The sequence below is a fragment of the Gaeumannomyces tritici genome (genome assembly GCF_000145635.1).
Source record: "Gaeumannomyces tritici R3-111a-1 unplaced genomic scaffold supercont2.7, whole genome shotgun sequence".
NCBI lineage: Eukaryota > Fungi > Ascomycota > Sordariomycetes > Magnaporthales > Magnaporthaceae > Gaeumannomyces > Gaeumannomyces tritici.
The window spans coordinates 649,985-663,941 of NW_008804551.1; the positions used below are offsets into that span (position 1 = coordinate 649,985).

At 33.7% G+C, this 13,957-nt stretch overlaps 5 protein-coding genes across 5 annotated transcripts in view; all 5 read left to right on the forward strand.

The window, feature by feature from the left end:
* The window catches only part of GGTG_11546 (hypothetical protein), a gene marked incomplete at both ends in the record, with an annotated part of 2,830 nt that extends 1,421 nt beyond the window's left edge, over positions 1-1,409 (forward strand). Inside the window, 4 exons of the mRNA XM_009229437.1 lie at positions 48-181; positions 759-882; positions 936-970; positions 1,231-1,409. Of these exons, the coding sequence (XP_009227701.1) occupies positions 48-181; positions 759-882; positions 936-970; positions 1,231-1,409 (472 nt within the window). The remainder of the gene's footprint in view (positions 1-47; positions 182-758; positions 883-935; positions 971-1,230) is intronic.
* A 1,850-nt stretch (positions 1,410-3,259) lies between these two features.
* GGTG_11547 (hypothetical protein) lies at positions 3,260-4,572 on the forward strand (the record flags this gene model as incomplete). The annotated part of the gene is made up of 3 exons (XM_009229438.1): positions 3,260-3,333; positions 4,008-4,146; positions 4,405-4,572. 3 exons carry the CDS (start codon positions 3,260-3,262, stop codon positions 4,570-4,572), a joined length of 381 nt encoding a protein of 126 aa, XP_009227702.1.
* Positions 4,573-6,955: 2,383 nt separating this feature from the next.
* On the forward strand, positions 6,956-7,376 carry GGTG_11548 (hypothetical protein; the record flags this gene model as incomplete). The annotated part of the gene is made up of 3 exons (XM_009229439.1): positions 6,956-6,993; positions 7,050-7,084; positions 7,279-7,376. 3 exons carry the CDS (start codon positions 6,956-6,958, stop codon positions 7,374-7,376), a joined length of 171 nt encoding a protein of 56 aa, XP_009227703.1.
* Positions 7,377-7,715: 339 nt separating this feature from the next.
* GGTG_11549 (hypothetical protein) lies at positions 7,716-8,120 on the forward strand (the record flags this gene model as incomplete). The annotated part of the gene is made up of 2 exons (XM_009229440.1): positions 7,716-7,718; positions 7,920-8,120. The coding sequence occupies 2 exons, from the start codon at positions 7,716-7,718 to the stop codon at positions 8,118-8,120; spliced, it is 204 nt and encodes a 67-aa protein (XP_009227704.1).
* An 847-nt stretch (positions 8,121-8,967) lies between these two features.
* On the forward strand, positions 8,968-11,522 carry GGTG_11550 (hypothetical protein; the record flags this gene model as incomplete). The annotated part of the gene is made up of 6 exons (XM_009229441.1): positions 8,968-9,009; positions 9,360-9,419; positions 10,347-10,451; positions 10,876-10,949; positions 11,260-11,376; positions 11,471-11,522. 6 exons carry the CDS (start codon positions 8,968-8,970, stop codon positions 11,520-11,522), a joined length of 450 nt encoding a protein of 149 aa, XP_009227705.1.
* Positions 11,523-13,957: the final 2,435 nt, after the last annotated feature.

Here is a 13,957-nt window from a genome sequence, read left to right on the forward strand (position 1 = left end):
AGGTTTTGGGCCACTTTTTTAAAACCATTTAAAAAATTTAACGCAAGCTTTATTGCCGACCACGTTTTTGCAATAAATATATTTGGAAAACCCCGTACAATTATCGAAGCATATCGGTATACGGGGGTTAACGGCATAATTTTAATATGCTTAATAACCAAAATAGCGGCTACAAAATACCGTACGTTCCGTATAATTATCCTTAAAAAAAGGCAAATAAATAAGGTTTTAATTATTATTTTATTGGAAATCGATAATTTTTTGCAACGGGAGCGCGTTGCAAATACCCATATAAAGCGAAAAGGAAGCAATGTCCGTTTTAAAAGCAGGTTTATTGGAATTAAAAACGTTGCGGCGGCGCTTATCGCGCGCTTTACGCTTTTTTTCGGCGAAAGTTTTTTTGCCGCGGCGGTTAAAACCCGCCGGGGGGTTACCGGCAAAACGCTTGCGGAAGTTTTAAAAAATTGCAAGCGCAAAAGGGCCCGATAAACCCGCGATATTTAAAAGGTTTACCAAAAGGTTACCGGCAAAGCGATCGTTAAGGATTTAAAGGATTAAAAGTTCCGGCGAAACCGAATCCAAATTCGATTAAATTACAATAATTGGGAAAAATACCGGGGGGTTGCCAAAAAGGGCTAACGGGCCGGTTGGAACCGAAAAACCCAAAGCGAACATTTAAAGGAATACCATTTTTTTTACGTAATTGGGTACGAAAAATAACATTTGCAATTACCGGTTAAGTTTAAATATTTAAAAAGAACGGCTAAATACCGATTACTTACGGTTACAATCGTTAAAATTGTTAAAATGGTTATTAAATGCACAAAAAGGAAAAAAAAAAGCTCGTAGCTTCGAGCGGGAAAAAAAGCTTTTTATATGCCGGTACGGACTTATTTTTCCAAATGCCATAAAACTTTATAACCGGTTTCCCCAAGCGTTGTTAAGCATTGGGGCGGCTTAACGGGATACCGTAAGTTACCGGTTACTTACGGGGTCGTACGCGCGGCACAAACGGCTTGGAATAGGCCGTATCGGAAAGGGGCAATATGTTAAAAGCACGGGCAAAACCGCCCGGTAAAAAGCGGGAAGCGTTAAATGCACGGGCAAAACCGCCCGGCAAAAAAGGAAAAAAAGGGCGCTAATAACCAACCGGGCACGAACCCCCCAAAAATATGCCGGCAAATTACCGGTATTGCGGCTAAAATATAATGGCAAAATTAAAAAATAAAGTAAAATTTAAATTGTACGAAAGCGTTTGGAGCGCGGAAAATTTAAAGGACCGACCCCGAATGCCCGAAAGGGCACGAAAAAAAAGGAAATTAAAAAAGGAACAATTTTTATTGGCGATAGCACCTTTAGTAAAAGATTTACGGAGGTTTAACAAAAGAAACACCGCATCCGGCCCGTAACCCGGTAACTACCCGCTTTTGCACCGATTAACCCTTAACAATTACGTTCGTAACCGGTTCGTTGCGGTAAGGTTACCGTAATTATTCGTAACCCTTTTTATACTTTTGTTTGTATCGTTCGTTTCCGGCCCGGGCCGGCATTTTTTTTCCGTTCGTTAGCGGGTATTAGCATTTCGGAAATACAAACGAACGTTTTTTAACGGGTATTAATAAACCGTTTTAACCCAACCTTTACCCAATTCCTTATTGCAAATTTGCTTAATTTTTTCGGGTTTTATTCTTTTAATTTTTTTATTTTCGGTAATAATAAGGATTTTATTGTTAATTGTAAATGCTATTGCTTTTTTAGCTTTTATTGCTTGGGGTGCTTTGGAAACGGTTTGCGCTTTTGCGGTTACTTAAGCTTAAATTTATTTTCCACCTTTTCCGTTTGCGGCCGTAATTTATTGCATTTAATCCTTTTTTTTTAATATGGTTTTAATTTGCTTAAAAAATTAAAGGATTATTTGGATTGCGTTGGGGTTAATTATTGGGATTGTTAAAATTACGGTTGTTTAATTGGTTATTTTAACGTATTAAACAAATTTCGCGATAATTTCGGCGGCCGTAATTTTTTTTTTTTATTAAGCAATTGGAAATATTTTTTTGCAAATTGTATTGTTGCAATAATTAATTAGGTTTTTTTCGGGCTTGCGGTTGGTTTTTATCGTAATTATTGCTGGTTCGGGTAATTCCCGTCGCGTATTGCGTATTTCGATTGGTTAAAGCCAGTGGCCTTTTTTATCGACGCCGCAACGGCGCTTCGGGGTATTATCGAGCTCGTTTAGCTTTTAAGCAAATTAGCGTTTCCGGTTTTCGTAATGGTTTTAATTTTTTTATATATCGTCGTTGTTGTTGCGCGCAAGCAGAAAACGTCTTTTTTAAATAATAATAAAAATATTAAAAAAACCGCTTTTGCCTCCCCAACTTTGCAACGGGAAAACGCCATTAAATACAGCAAATTTAACATTAAATTTAAACTTTTCGCTTTTGGCTCGCTACCGAACGTATATCCGCGCGCAAACGCGTTTACGGCGCGGTTGTTAGCAGCGCTAGCAACCCCGAAAGCGGCGGAGCGGTTACTAACCGCCCCGAAATTAGCAACAATATTACCATAACCAACGCCCCTAACCCTTTTCCAACGCGCACCCGCATTGCAAATTTAAAAAACCAATTAATTAAAACATTAAAACCTTTTGTACCCCCCGGCAATACCAAGTTAATGTTTAAAATCGTAAAAAAATAAACCAAAACCGTAACAAACGCGTTCGAAACGCGGTTTTGCAACCATTGCAACCATATGCTTAATTACTTTTGCATTATAAAAAACGAAATTATTGTTAAAATACGCAACGCCCGCAAGCAAATTACTAATTACGCTTTGGTTTTAGCAACCGGCTTATTGCAAAGCGGTTAAACCGGCAATTACCCGCTTACAATCCGCTTTTACGCATTTCCCAATACCGGCCCCCCCCCCCCCCCCCCGAAATATATTTTTGCGCGCATTAAACGCGAAATTATTATTTTAATTAAAAACGCTTTTTTTAAAATCGCAAACCGCATACCCGTTAAAATTACCATTATATTAATTAAAAAGTTTGGCAATAACGTAAAAGCAATACGCAAATTTCCTAACGGTAACGTGGTAATTTTATTCCATATAACCGTTGCTAAATATACGAAAAATACCGCGTGGGTTATTAAAATATTCGGCAACAAAGCAATATACCGAACCCAAATTTATAACGTTATAATTAAAAGCATTTAATAAAACGCAACCAATAATAACAATATTTTATTACATAAATTTAATGCGCATAATATCGGGGCCGAAATTAATTCCATTTATATATAAAACGCTTAGCAACCGAAAGGATACGTTACGGTATTAATTAGGATTACATTTTTCGCCGCAGTTTAAACCGCATGCAATAACGGTTTCGTATTTAAAAGCAAAATTTTTAACGTTAAACCGTTTGCAACGGGAATAAAAACTGCTTAATATTATAAATGCTACGGGTAAAAATATAAATCGAAATTTTGCAAAAAAGCGGCCCGTTGCCCGCATTACGCCGGGCCGTTGCATAGCAACGGTAAAGCCGGGGAATTTTTATACCCGTTGTACGGGGGTTAATTTGTTGCAAAAAAAAGCAAACCGAAATGTTGCAATTACGGAAGCAATTACCCGGCTTTTTAACGAAAATGCCCCGCAGCGAAAAAAAAAATTAAAAAGGCTAAAAATACATTTTTAAACCGGCCGAAACAATTTGCTTTGGAAACGGGAAACGAACGCGCATTTTAACCGGATTAAATAAACCATTTTGCCGTTTACACTTTACCGCTTTCTACATTTATCCGCCCTTTACCCGGCCCCCCCCCCCCAACCGCTATAAAAAAAAATAATTTGTTTAATTTAAAGTTGCTAATAAAACGCAAACGGAACGGTTTTTTACTAAAAATAACGAAAGCAAAAAAAAAATTTTTAACCAAAAAATAAATAAACAAATTACGAAAATTTCGCAACAAAAAAACGTTAAGCTTTTTTAAATCCGCTTTTAGGATAAACCAATACTTTAAAAACCCAAACCTTGCCCCTTTCGGCTTTAACAAAATAACGGAAACAAAGGGAATAAATAAATGCCGGGCCGTTAATAACCCAACGGTACCCAGCAATACCGCGGTTACCAATTCCAACCTTGTTAATGCGCCAAACCATAAAGCCCTTTCCTTTTCCCCCAATTTACCCCCACCCTAATTGCTTGCATTTTAACTAATTTAATTCGGCTTTATACTAGCACCGTTTAGCTTTTTTGCAGCCGAAATTACGTTTATTTTTAGTTAACCAATTAACGATAATAATAACGTATAAAATTAAACATATTATATTAAAATATGGAAAAAAGCAAAAGGAAAGGCAATTTTCCCTTTTATAGCAACAAATAATACAACATTTTAGCTATTTAAAAGCCGGAGCGCAATTAGCACGGGAACCTTTCGAAACCGTACGGTTACAATTACAAGCTTATTTATTACTAAGGATTTAATTTTAACGCAGCATTTTACGTGCACAACCGTTTCGCTTTTAAATTGTAAATTGCCCGGTGCGGTTACAATTGGGCCTTAATTACAATTATTACGCTGGAAAGCTTATTAAAAATATATTCGATATATTCCTTAAATCCTAAAGCAAATCCCGATTAAGCAACGCCCTTTATTACAATCGTTATTTATTTAACCCAAAAGCATACAATCCTTACAAGCAATTTTAACTTTTATTATTTAATTTAGGATTTATACAATAAATATAACGCAAAAAACGAAACCTTTTTGGAATTAGCACGCCGCAAACGATTTAAATTAGCAACGTTTTACGGAAAAGTTACAAAAAGGAAACGAAAAAAAAAAATAGTATAATTAATTACGTTTAGGTAACGCAACAATTCGAAATAAAATATTTAAAATAAAATAATATAATAAAAAAGTTTAACCATTTGTTTTAAATATTTCGCGTTTTTTTTAAACCGTAACAATTTTAATTTCGATAAATTAAAAGCTGGAAATAAAAAAACGTTAAGCTAACAAAAAATTTAGCAAAAGCCAAAGCCAAAATGGCTAATAAATTAATAATAACCGGAAATATGCATAACGCTAAAGCTATAAATAAAAAAGCTAACAAATTAATGCAATAATTAACCCAATTTGCTAACCAGCTAGCCCTTTAACGAAAACCAAACCCCTTTAATAAACGCGCCCTTTATTAAATACAAAAATTTAACGATTTCCGTAAAAAAACGAACCGTTTGCAATGCGCTTTTATTAAAAATAAAATGCAAGCAATATAAAAAGCGTACAAAGCCGCGAATAAAGCATTTGTTAAAAAAAAACGCCAAACAATGTCCAACCATTAAAAAAGCGTTGTTTTTGCAACGGGATAAAATACCAAAAAAAACGGCGCATTTTGGAAATTCGAAAAATAAGCCCGCTTAAAAAGCTTTTAAAAAAAAAACCCGGATTGGTTACTAAATTTAATTAAAACCGGAAAAAACCCGGATACGCTTTGCAATTATTAAAAAAAAGCCGAAATTTTGTTATTTAAATTTTTTCCAAACCCGTTAGCTAACATTTCCAATATTAGCAAAACCAAATTCCCAAACCACTTTTTCCCAAACCCTTTCCAAATGCCCGTTTTTGTTACCCCGCAAAATATTATAAAAATAACGGGCCGCATTAAACCGTAAAAAGCTACGGGCTAAAACCATTTTCCAAACGGGCTATTTAAAATTATTGGATTGCTGGGCGCAACCGTTATCGCGAAATTTGCTAACGCAAAAATTGCTACAAGCTATTTCCCAAAGCGCTTTAAAAAAGCCTTTACGGTAATATTACCCAAATTAAATAAAACTACCGAAAAAAGGAAACAAACCGGGGGATAAAAGTTTATCGCTTTATTGTTATTAATTTTAAAAGCCATTAAATTAACCATAGCAAAATAAATTGCCAATAAAGCGAAAAAAAAAAGCATTTTCCCCAATGGTTAAATGGGCAACCAACGGGTTAAAAGCACGGAATTAGCAATCCAAAAAGTAATAAAAGCGGTAATTGCAGCATGGAACCACGGCGTTACCGCGTTATTGTTACAATTTAACCTATCCGGAGCATTTAATACCGTTAACCACTTTTAATTGCTAAATACGCTAAAAAAATACGGCTTTTTTTTACCAATTGTAAAATGGGTAAAAAGATAGTTAGCAAATAAAACGGCCATTTTGCAATTTAACGGCAATATTTCAAACCCAATTCCAATTTAAACCGAAATTTTCCAAAGCTTTTTTTTATTTTTTATACTTTTTATTATATACATTACATTATTATATAAAAATTTTAAAAATATTTTAAGGATTTTCGTTACCGGCTTTGCTAATAACACCAATTTATTAACAATAAAAAATACCGCAAAGGATACGGCCCGCTTTTTAAAAGCAATTTAGCTAAAATGTAAAGCATGGGCAACCAAATACGGTATAAAATTTAATAATACCAAAACCAAACTAATTCATTTTAGCAAAAACGAGGATTCGCTTGTAATTTAATTTGGCGATATAGCAATAGCTTCCAGCCAAACGGCCAGGTTTTTCGGGGTTTGGCTAAACGCCCGCTTTAATTTCAAAAAATATACAAAAAAGCAAAAAGCAAGCAAAAAAAGCAATAATTAGCATTTATTTAATTTATTTCGTTAACGTAAAGCAATACATTTGCAAAAAGAAAGCTTTTTTACAACGTAATGTGCCGCACGGCTTTAGCATACGGCGCAATAACCTTCTACATAATTACATCGGCAACGGGCCGCCCCAAAAACGCCGTTAAGCAATTTTAAAAAAAATAGCGCGCGTATTTAAAAACCATTGCCAAAATTTATAAAACCATTTCGCTAACCAATTTCGAAATTAAATGCTTTACTTTCCCAATTAATTTGTACTTAAACGAAAGGGTATTAAAAGCAAAAAAAAATGGAAAAAATTTGGAATAAAAAATGTAATCCGAACCGGTACTAATAAAGTGCAATAATATTTCCAATAGCTAAAATATTGTAAAAAAATAAAGGTACTATATTTATTTAACCTGGCAAGCAAAAACCGGTAAGCGCAAAAATGGGACCCGTTGGAACCCTTTAAACCCAAGCTTGGCCCCGCCCCGGTAACTATTTAAAAAGCAACCAAAACGAAAGCTAATGCCAAAGCACAAAAATTAACGAACCAAAAGCAAAAAAAAAAAGGAAAGGAATGGTTTAAAATCGAATAAAACGTTAAATGCAAAAAAATCCGCGTTATAGCGATAAAAGCAAACCCATTCCGGCCCGCAACCCCCGCAAATAAATTTAGCTTTAACGGTTTAATATTAAAAGCATACCAAAAATTTACCAAAGCTTAAAGCGCAATGGCCATCCAATTAAAAACGGAAAAATTGGGATTAAAAGCGTTTTTTTGGAATAAAAACGTTTTTAACGTGCATACGCCCCGTTGCCCGTGTAAAACCGGGCAACGGGAAATAGCATTTTATTTATTTGCTAAATGCCTTTTTTATGTTAAATGAAAAATAAGCTCGGGCTGGGAAAATATAAGCTACCGCAAAGTATATTTTAAACGATGGCAGCAAAAAACAAGCATTATTACCGAAATCGATACGAACCAGAACGGCCCCCTTTTGCCCCCCCTTTTTTTGTTAGCAGCACGTTTGGCAATTAGGACAAGCAAATTTAACAATTTTAAAATGGTAAGGAAAAATAACCGATTAAAAACGCAAATACCAAAAAAACGAACCGCCCCAAATAAATAACCCAACGCCAAATTAACAACCAAATATAATTATTTTAACTACCAACCCAACATAAAAAAGCCATAATTACACGCTTAACCATACCCAGCAACATTTAATAGCAAGTTCGGGAACAAATTATTGCTTTACATATTTTAGCGCGTACGGATTCTTTTCCGCGCTATTTTTAGCACCCGGTTAAAAAACGCTAAATTATTTTTATTATTACTTTGCTTTATAACCGCCATATTTAATTGCTTATATAAATTAAAAAATGCAAAAGCAACGAAAATAATATTACTACCAAAAAGGAACCGGCACTTACTAATTGCTAAGCTTGCGCAAAAGCAAGCTTTTTAACTTTTAAATTATTAACAATTTCCATAGCATTGTTAGTACGCAATAAAGCGTTAAAAGTTTTCGAAGCGTAAAAAGCAAAGGCTTAAAGCATTAATATTATGTTACCGGAAAGGGACCGTACGAATTCCGAACCAGCAATACCGGCATTTATAAAAACCCCGGCGCCAAAAAAAAAGGCATTCGGAAACGGTTAAAAGCAAAACCAGCACCGGTAAGCATTTCGAATTTATTAAGCCCGTTTTTATTGGTACGCCGGAACGTATAAATTTTAGCAACCAATGCGTTATAAGCCGCTTAATACCGTACCATATCGTTAGCGAACCGATAAAGCATAAAAAACCGATAAAATTAAAGCAATTTATTAAATATTTGCGGCAATTATTTAACCCGAAGTTGCGCATATCCTTAACTTTAAAAAGCGATTGGTAATACTTAGCAAAAAGTACGGTTGCAATACGAGCTTTTTTAATAGCAACGGGATAAAGCTAAAAAAAAATACGTTAGCAACCTGGCCAAATAACGGAAAAAAAAAAAAAAATAACTTACCGTATTATACCGAATGTTTTAATTAGCATAAAAACAATAAAATAATGCGTTCGTATTTGGAAAAACCAGTAAATTAGCAAATAAAAAAATTATTTGGAATTATAAAAAAAACGAACCAATTTTAAAATAATAACCCGCAATTTTGCTAAACCGTTTTTTCCCGCTTTGCTTTTTACCCAAATTATTAAACAAACAACCAATGCAATTTACGCAAATATTACGCGTAAAATTAAATAATTAGCTAAAGCGCAAACGGGAAAAAAACGAAAAAAATATTTACGTTATTTAATGGTAAAGCAAAATGCTTTTAAAGATTTCCGTTAAAGCATTTATTGCTTTGCAGGTTATAAATTTATATCGTTAAATAAAAAAATTAAGTTAAAATAAAAAAACGAAAACAATTTGGCAACGAAAAAACAAAAAAAAACGAATTATATAATTAGCGTTAACCCGCGCGTTGCCGCCGTTATTGTTGCTAACGCTAAAAAAGCCGTTATTATTATTGGGCATTTTTACCGGGAAAGCATAAAAAGCGGGCCAAGCAAAAAAAGCGTTAAAAATAACGGAATTGGAAAAAGGAAAAGCAATAATTGCCGCCCAACCATTATTACAAACGCCGTTACCGCCGCGGCCAATGCGTTTAGCAAAATTAGCTTTAACCGTACTTTTTTTTTAGGGAAAGCCGTTAATTAGCATTGCAACCGATTAAAATTAAAAGTAAAATTGGAAATGGCCGAAAACGAAAAAAAAAAGGTATAATTAAGCGCCGAAAATAAAAAGCGCGTTGGAAAAAATTAAAACAATAAAAATTAACCGGAAGCAATGCAATAAAAAAGTGGCGATTAAAAAAAAAAAGCATTGCACCAAAAAAAAAAAGTTAAAAAAAAGGTAAAAAAAAGGAAAGGGAAAAGGAAAAAAGGAAAAAAAAGGGAAAAAAACAAGCAAAGCAAAAAAAAGCACCGGCGAAAAAGCAACCTTCCCAAACCCGCCCGGAGCCATTACGCCGGCGAAAAAAGGCACGATTACCTTTTAAATACAATTACTTACCTTTAATAAAGCTACAAGCACCCAAATAGCAAATACAAAAAGCACCGCTACCTTAACGAAAGCAACTAAACATTAAGCTAACAAAAATACGCACGAAAACGTTAACAAAAACAACCACCAATACCCAATTACATAAAAAAAAATAACAATAAAAAACGAACCATACCATATTAAATACAAACCGCACCCGAAAGCATAACGCGGGGCCGGAAAGCGCAAAGCGTTAGCTTTACGCAATAACCACCCGGTTGGCCAAGCTTTCGCTTATTAACGGCAATTGCCAAAATTACCCCAAAGCAATAACGCTCCTTTAAAGCTACATTTTTTATACGTTTTCCTTATAATTTTTCCATATATTAGCCCTTACCTTTACTTTACCATTACACCCCCCTGGCCGGGGGTACAAAAACGCTTCCTTGCCGGAGCATTTATTAGCAATCGAACGAATTACAGTAAACGGAGCCGGCGGTTTAACACCGACCCGGCACCGGTTTGTAAGCGCAGGGTTTTCCTCTTTAAGCCAAACCCAAAGGTTTTCCCCACGCAATACTTAGCAATAGCATTAAGGTTTTTCTTATAAATAAAATAAAGTATAAATATATATAAATAATAATAATTTTTTAGCCGTTATAGGAAAAAAACAACCTATTTAATTTAAAGTTGCTAATAAAACGCAAACGGAACGGTTTTTTGCTAAAAGCAACGAAAATAAAGGAAAGTTTTTTAATTACAAAGCGGGTAAGCAAATTACGAAAATTCCGCAATAAAAAAACGTTAAGCTTTTTTAAACCCGCTTTTACGATAAACCAGTACTTTACAAACCCAAACTTTGCCTTTTTCGGCTTTAGCAAAATAAAGGAAATAAAGGGAATAAACGAAAGCCGAACCGTTAACGACCCAATAGCATCCAGCAATACCGCAACTACCAATACTAACTTTATTTTTGCCCCGAACTATAAAGCTTCCGCTTTACCCTTACTTTAACCGCTTGCATTCCAACCAGCCCAGCCCGGCTTTATATTAACACCGTTCGACTTTTTTGCAACCGGAATTACGTTTACTTTTAGCCAACCAATTAATAATAATAGCAATTTATGGAAATAAATATATTATATTAAAATATAAAAAAAAGCGAAAGGAAAAGCAACCTTCCCTTTTATAGCAACAAATAATACAATATTATAATTATTTAAAAACCGAAACGCAATTAGCACGGGAATTTATTAAAACCGTATGGTTATAATTACGAATTTATTTATTATTAAAAATCCAATTCCAATGCAGCATTTTACGTGCATAACCGCTTAACCCCCAAATTGTAAACCGCCCGGTGCGGTTACGATTGGGCTTTAATTACAATCATTACGCTGGAAAGCCCATTTAAAATATATTTAATATATTTACCAAACTTTAAAGCAAATTTCGATTAAGCAATACCTTTTATTATAATCGTTACCCATTTAACACAAAAGCATACAATTTTTACAAGCAATTTTAACTTTTACCATTTAATTTAAAACTTACATAATAAATATAACGTAAAAAGCGAAACTTTTTTAAAATTAGCACGCCGCAAACGGTTTAAATTAGCAACGCTTTACGGGAAAATTACGAAAAGGAAACGAAAAAAACGAAATAGCATAATTAATTACGTTTGGGTAACGTAATAATTCGAAATGGAATATTTAAAATAAAACAATACGATAAAAAAATCTAACCATTTATTTTAAATATTCCACGTTTTTATTAAACCGCAGCAATTTTAATTCCAATAAACCAAAAATTGGAAATGGAAAAACGTTAAATTAACAAACGAATTTGCAAAATCCAAAGCCAAAAAGGCTAACAAATTAATAATAACCGGAAATATGCATAATACCAAAACCATAAATAAAAAAACGGATAAATTAATGCAACAATTAACCAAATTTACTAACCAATTTGCTTTTTAACGAAAACCAAACCCTTTTAATAAACGCGCTTTTTATTAAATATAAAAATTCGATAACTTTTGCAAAAAAACGAACCGTTTATAACGCGCATTTACCAAAAATAAAACGCAAGCAATATGGAAAACGTATAAAGCCGCAAACAAAGCATTTGTTAAAAAAAACGTTAAGCAATATCTAATTATTAAAAAAGCGTTATTTCCGCAGCGGGATAAAATACTAAAAAAACGGCGCATTTTGGAAATTCGAAAAATGGGCCCGTTTAAAAAGCTTTTAAAAAAAAACCCCAAATTGGTTGCTAAATTTAATTAAAATTGGAAAAAACCCGAACTCGTTACGCAATTATTAAAAAAAAACCGAAATTTTATTAACCAAGTTTTTTTTAAACCCGCTAATTAATACATTTAATATTAACAAAACCAATTTTCCAAACCATTTTTTCCCAAACCCTTTCCAAATGCCCGTATTCGTTACCCCGCAAAATATTATAAAAGCAACGGGCCGCATTAAACTATAAAAAGTTACAAGCTAAAATTATTTCCCGAACGGGCTATTTAAAGCCGCCGAATTGCCGGGCGCAACCGCTATTGCGAAATTTGCTAACGCAATAATTGCTATAAGCTATTTTCCGAAACGCTTTAAAAAGGCCCTTACGGTAATGCTACTTAAGCCAAGCAAAATTACCGAAAAAAGGAAATAAACCGGGGGATAAAAGTTTATCGCTTTGCTATTATTAATTTTAAAAGCTATTAAATTAATTATAACAAAACGAATTGCTAATAAAGCGAAAAAAAAAGCATTTTTCCCAACGGCCAAATGGGCAACCAACGGGTTAAAAGCATGGAATTAGGAATTTAAAAAGTTATAAAAGCTATTATTACAATATAAAACCATGGCGTTATCGCGTTATTGCTATAATTTAATTTATCCAAAGCATTTAATACCATTAATTATTTACGGTTATTAAATATGTTAAAAAAGTACGGCTTTCTTTTACTAATTGTAAAATGGGTAAAAGGGTAGCTAGCAAATAAAACGGCCATTTTGCAATTTAATAGCAATACGTTAAATTTTATTTTAATTCGAACCAGAATTTCCCAAAATTCCCTTTTATTTTTTATACTTTTTATTATATATATTGCATAAGCGTTTTTTAAAAAGACGTTTTCTGCTTGCGCGCGACGACGACAACGACATACAAAAAAATTAAAGCCATTACGAAAACCGGAAACGCCAGTTTGCTTAAAAGCTAAGCAAGCTCGATAATACCCCGAAGCGCCGTTGCGGCGTCGATAAAAAAGGCTATTGGCCTTAACCAATCGAAGCACGCAATACGCGACGGGAATTACCCAAACCAATAGCAATTACGACAAAAACCAACCGCAAGCCCGAAAAAAACCCAATTAATTATTACAACGATGCAATTCGTAAAAAAGTACTTTTAATCGTTTAGTAAAAAAAAAGAAAAATTACGGCCGCCGAAATTATTGCAAAATTCGTTCGATACGTTAAAATAACCAACCAAACGACCGCAACTTTAATAATTTTAGCGATTAACCTTAATGCAACCTAAACAATTTTCCAATCTTTCGAACAAATTAAAATTACATTAAAAAAAAAAAACCAAGCGCAACAAATTGCGGCCGCAAACGGAAAAAATAAAAAATAAACTTAAATTTAAATAACCGCAAAAGCGCAAACCGTTCCCAAAGCACCTTAAACAATAAAAACCAAAAAAGCAATAACATTTACAATCGACGATAAAATTTTTATTATTATCGAAAATAAAAAATTAAAAAAATAAAACCCAAAAAAATTAAACGGATTTGCAATAAAAAATTAGGTAAAGGTTGGGTTAAAACGGTTTATTAATACCCGTTGGAAAACGTTCGTTTGCATTTCCAAAATGCTAACACTTGTTAACGAACGGAAAAAAAATGCCGGCCCGGGCTAAAAACGAACGATATAAACGAAAGCATAAAAAGGGTTGCGGATAATTACGGCAACCCCGCCGCAACGAACCGGCTACAAACGTAATACGCGCTTTTTGCGGTTTAAAATACAACCGGACAAACGGACGGTTTAAAAGTTATTAAACCAATAATAACTTTAATAATAACAAATTTATTAACCAGCAAATTCCAACCTTTTTTCGACGATAAAAGCAAAGCAAAATATTAATTAAAGTTAATAAAGGCATTTAACGCTAAAAACCCGCATGAAAATATTAAACGGGTTACCGTTTCGTTATAAAAAAAAAAGGTAATAAAAAAAAAGTAACGGCGTTGCTTTAAA